The 5,021-nt window shown below is 52.4% G+C and overlaps 1 protein-coding gene across 2 annotated transcripts; it reads right to left on the reverse strand.

Annotated features, from left to right (window-relative positions):
* Window positions 1–377: 377 nt before the first annotated feature.
* Window positions 378–2,267, reverse strand: H310_12492. 2 transcript variants are annotated; one of them, XM_008879550.1, is made up of 4 exons: window positions 2,103–2,267; window positions 1,697–2,056; window positions 1,055–1,468; window positions 378–993 (listed from the first exon to the last, which is right to left on the reverse strand). In XM_008879550.1, exons 1-4 carry the CDS (start codon window positions 2,208–2,210, stop codon window positions 523–525), a joined length of 1,353 nt encoding a protein of 450 aa, XP_008877772.1. In that variant the 5' UTR covers window positions 2,211–2,267; the 3' UTR covers window positions 378–522. The 2 variants fall into 2 exon arrangements, with proteins under 2 accessions (XP_008877772.1, XP_008877773.1); XM_008879551.1 differs by having other exon boundaries at window positions 378–1,468.
* Window positions 2,268–5,021: the final 2,754 nt, after the last annotated feature.

The following is a 5,021-nucleotide window of genomic DNA, read 5'->3' on the forward strand; positions in this document are numbered from 1 at the left end:
GTACTATATTCGCAAACTCCTTGTATCACTTAGTCATACTCGTTCAAGTCCTCTGACAACAGATTCATCTTGTCTTCCTCGCAGATTTCAGGCTGAATTGGTAGACACTCGGTCTTTCTTTGCTGTGTGTTGTTACTGAGTAACTTGCACTGTGATCTAATCATGGTACAAAGAAGCATCATGTACAAGAGGAGATCGGTGCTGCAAAAACTTAAGGGTATTTTGACTGTGAAGATGATTATTGGATGAGCAGTGCGAGGATGTCTCTTTTCCAATGTCAATCGATCCAAACCCACGTTCAGTCCTCGATGTGCCGTTGCTGGTCAACGCACTGAAAAATGCGTTGCCTCCGATCGTTTATGTGGGAAAGGAATGCCCTGGTAATGTGATTAATGTCGGGGCTTTGACATCGTTATTGCACGCTTGTCGTTCACGTGCACGTGCGCAGCCCTTCACTCGAGTACATAACGAATTCTGCGCGATCGATATTGCAAACAGCACCAAGCCATGCCCACGTGAAGTTTACTCAAGAATGATAGGGTCTCGCGTTGGCGAGTGGGGTACTTTCTGACTGGAGGAGCTCGTGGACCAGGCGGGGGTGCGGGGTTGCTGGTAACGGGGGTGGTTCAGGTGCATCCCGCTGCTACCGGAGCTCGAAGGGGGGGTGGCGGAATAGTATGGCGGCACAACTTGCCTGTAGTACGACCCGGCCATCGATTCGCTATAGTTGGATTGGTCGTCCGAGGTGCAGTGGGATGCTGACCCGTCAAATGTCGACTCGGCGCCCCACTGGGGACTCGCTGGGTCCGAGTGCAGAGTGATAACGTCTTCGCCTTCGTTGGCATTCCGTACAAGGTGGCCCTTCGAAGGGCCGGCCCCCACGCCGATCGCTATCGACGACCCCTTCAGCGAACAAGGAAAGCAGCACTTGACCATTGCAGCGGTGCCATTTACTTTGACCTGCCACACCTTGTTGCATTTGTGGCATAGTACCTAAGAACGAAAAGTCCAATCTCGTCAGGCAGGGGTCAGGATGGTTGTAGGAAGCGCGAACCTCGCCGCACTTGGCGCAGTTGGATTTTTTGCGCAGGGGGCCAAACCGTTTCTGACACAGATAGCATCGCTTGCGCATGCTCAGCGGACATAGTTGGTCGGGGCGCAGGAACGGCGATCCACTCAGACGATCTTCGCGCAGGAATCGATCGATGTCAGAGAGGTTACGGCACCATTGGATGACAGCTTGGTCGTTAGCCCAGTCGGGAACGATACCCTTCACGTCCATGTCGGCGAGGTACGTCATGTCCAAGTATCCCGGTCGGTCCGACTCAATGAAGACATGACCCATGTCGTACTGGTACCCCCGAATGAGGTTCAGCGTCTGGCGCAAATCTGGCACGCATGCCAGGTCCACAGACTTGTATGCACGTACCCACGCCCGTTTGCCATTGACTTCAAATTCCAAATCCGACTACGCCATCAAGCACAAGTCAAAATGTCGTGCTCAAACGGATGCCGCCAGCGCAAGCAGTTGCGCGCACGGCACCAAACCACGATGAGAAATGCTGTGGGACCGCCTGGGACGAATGCAAGTTCGCTTTTCGAGGCATCGAAAGAACAAATATCCACTCTGCATGCACGGAGCCAAGTCGCGCAGTCGAAGCAAGACACACGATCGAGCCACACAAGTCGGTCGTACCTCAAGAAGGCAAAAGTCGCGCTTGGTGACGAGGCCGTCGAACGGGCTCTTGGCGACGAACCACTTGATTTGAATGCAGTTGTTGGGGCGATCGGGATGCCGGGGCAAGATCGTGTACAGCGTGATCGTGTCAACCAGCGCGCGGCTGAACCGCTGGACATATTCTTTGGCTTGTTCGGTCGTGTCGGTTCGATACAGTCGCATGACTTCGTCCAAGTGGCCGACGGTTTCCATCGTGGCGCAGTGGATGTCGCTGTTCGCCGTCGTCCCATGACCTTCACCCTTGTAAACCTTCAAGTCACACTCGTTTGAAAGCATAGTCCACTTGACGGGCCCGTCCTTGATGCGGGCTTTGGCCACCTACGTCAGACGCGCGTCAGAGGCGTCACCTCTGCGACACCAATACCAAGTCTTGCACGCTCTGCTTGGCAATCTCCATGTACCGAGCATTCTCTTCCGATGACAGCGGCGGGCACTGGAAGAACCCCGGCGGCAGAGGAAGCTTCAACGACATAGTCGAGGCCACCTAGATGACAAATGCAGGCAGAGACTAGACTGACCTTTGTTGACGTACGCACCCACCACCAGCGTCCACCACCCCACTCGTTCAGAATAGCTCGGAGTGGTGCACTGTGCATAAAATAGCGCCACCCACACTGCGTCAAGTGACTCAATACAATCATGTAATTTCGAGGTGTTTGGGTGGAAATGTGTGAAAGTACTGCGATGTTGTTGGCAAATTTGGTGGCACTTGAACGATCCTACCTGTGCCGTTCAAGATGCGGAACATAACCAGACTTTGGTGACAGGTGGCGAGTCGACAACCCTGGAGAGGCAGAGAGCCGAAGGGCCTTTGGGACAATTCATCATGGCGACCAAGCGCCGTGTCGCAGGGGTCGCAACGGAACGAAGGGGGCTTGGCTGAAGGATACCCCTTCGGGTCATTCGATGAGGTGGCTATCGTGAGTGCATCTCGTTTTGATCGAGGGCAAGAGTGGCCACGGATGGGGTGGGCATGATGACAGTGGCCAGCTTGCAATAATCCCAAAAGGCGGCGCCGCGCTGTACAAACAGGCTGGTACCGCGTGCCGAAGCAGCGGCGGAGCAAACACGTCATTCTCCCTGCAGCCAGCAAGTATTACAACCGAAAGCATTTCTTCAAGCTGTGCGAAGGGATCGACAGGTATCAGTACCGAACACCTGAAATCATCTATTTCGTCGAAATGCGAATCGTCCAAAAACGTCGCGGTGCGAAATGGTGGGTAAACGATTGTAGATTGGAGGATTGGTGTGGCTGGTCGCAGGCGGGTTCGGCATGGCTCCTCGGTGGCCTGCCATGCACGTTCGTCGCAGCAGCGTGGACTGACCAAATACCCGCCAGGGATTCTGTATAGGCAGATTGGTCAGCAGCGATGGCAGCTTACAGCTCAGTTCTCCACCCCAACCAGGGATGGTCAGACGAATGCTCGTCGGGTCTTCCGATAGCACTGGACGTTTGAAGGGAGATATGGCCAGCGCGTGCGGGAAAGAACTTCTGAACGACATCACCGCGACACGTGGATTGATCTAGTCTTGGGAACTTGCCGCACATAACCTGCAAACACATTCTTGTAAGGATGCATGGACAAAGATATTGGAGTGCAAAGTTCACCGCACTTGATGCAATGGGAATTCTTGCGCAGCGAATTAAACCGATCAGTGCACAAATGGCGTCACCCCCGCATCCCCCGCATCCCAAACAGGGCACACGAGGGTCGGCGGCAGGAATGGCATTGCCTTCATCCGGTTTTTGTGCAAAAAGTGATCGATGTCGGTGAGATGGCGGCACCACAATTTGACTACGCGGTCGGTCATCCAGAGCGTGGCCTTTCATGTTCAAGTCGGCCAAGTTGGATATGATCGGACGATCCGACTCAACTTCGTTGTGGCCCATGTCGTACTGGAACGTCAATTGCCGTTAGCCACTTGCACATGTCGCCAGAGACGTACGCCAGGTCCACGGAGGTGTGTGCCAGAACCCCTCCGCGCTTACCATTCACGTAAATCTCCATTCCTGACTAATACAGTGTCCAGCGTGAGGGGAGAGCTGCAACTGCTCTATGAGCCTGGAAAGGATCTATCTGGAGGATACGTATGTCCCACCTCTGAGTGAGTGCCGACAGGGTTGTGAACCCATGCGATGGTGGAAGTATCAATTGGGCGATCGGGATGGCGAGGCTCGACCTTGTACAAATAGATTGTGTCGACGTAGGCACGACTAAAGCACCGAACTTGTTCCTTTTCTCCAGTCTAGTTGCACGTCCAGGGCGGTCTCGTTCGCAGCGCAGTCCTTGTTTTAGTATTTCGTCGAGCTCGGGTCTTCGCCTTTATCCAATTACATTTCGCAATATTGCGCCGTCAAAGTCCACTTGGGGCTTCCGATGAGCCCCGCCTAGGAAATGTTCACAGAAAACGCTAGAAAAAATCGACAGGTGAACTGTCTCAAACGCACCGAAAATAATTACTAGTAATAGGCCAAAACGAATACCTCTAACAATTGATACAGATTTGAGAAACTGTCACAACGCATGAACTTTTGACTTGGGCAAAGTATTCACACACTTACAATTCAAAAGTGTGAAATATAATACACAATTTTTTCACGCAAATCGTTTGTCCTAGGCTACGTAATACCAGCAAGATAACACCTTTGGTCGTTATGTATTTACACCACCACAACCTGCGGACGTGGTAAACCCTTGACAAACGATCCTCGAATTGTGTCGGGAGTAATTCGTTCACAATCGCTTGAGCATTGGCATACAGTCCTCGGCCGTGGAAGCACTGGCGCCTCTTCAGTCAAGGAGTATCAAGTAGTTTCTTGAATGCCTCCATAATGTCAACGTCGAGTGGCTGACACACTCTTGTGCAGTTCGCAGGCAGATCCTCGAGGACGCTGAATAGGAGGACGCTGAATAGGTGGTCCGAAATGGCGACAGGGTATTCTTTTGTGACATGAGCATCGACGTTGTCTGCTACGAGCACAGATGGGGCATGGAAAAACCTCAATATTATCGATTGATCCACCCGGTACGCCATGAACAATGTAGAGTATTGGCAGCTCCTCCCCTACACAACCACAAGAACATTATTGTCACATGTCTCACCATTTGCTTGACAAGCCAACACTGCTGCCAGCCTATCTGAGTGCTTTGGGCTCTTCTACACCTTAGACGAGCCACCGACTTCGGACCAAGGTTTTTCCAGAGGCTGTTAACATTTGACTACAGTGATACCTCCATTATTGCAACAGGACACATTCAATATCCTCCGAGAACTAATACAT

The sequence above is a fragment of the Aphanomyces invadans genome, assembly GCF_000520115.1.
Source record: "Aphanomyces invadans strain NJM9701 unplaced genomic scaffold supercont1.40, whole genome shotgun sequence".
Classification (NCBI taxonomy): domain Eukaryota; phylum Oomycota; class Saprolegniomycetes; order Saprolegniales; family Verrucalvaceae; genus Aphanomyces; species Aphanomyces invadans.

What these genes read in the sequence shown, in the direction of transcription:
- H310_12492 (XM_008879550.1), bottom strand. Translation starts at nt 2,210, where the DNA reads ATGTCGTTGAAGCTTCCTCTGCCGCCGGGGTTCTTCCAGTGCCCGCCG. An exon ending in AGCAGAGCGTGCAAGACTTG is followed by an intron (nt 2,057 to 2,102) that starts GTATTGGTGTCG and finishes CGTCTGACGTAG; the next exon opens with GTGGCCAAAGCCCGCATCAA. An exon ending in ACTGCGCCAAGTGCGGCGAG is followed by an intron (nt 994 to 1,054) that starts GTTCGCGCTTCC and finishes TTTCGTTCTTAG; the next exon opens with GTACTATGCCACAAATGCAA.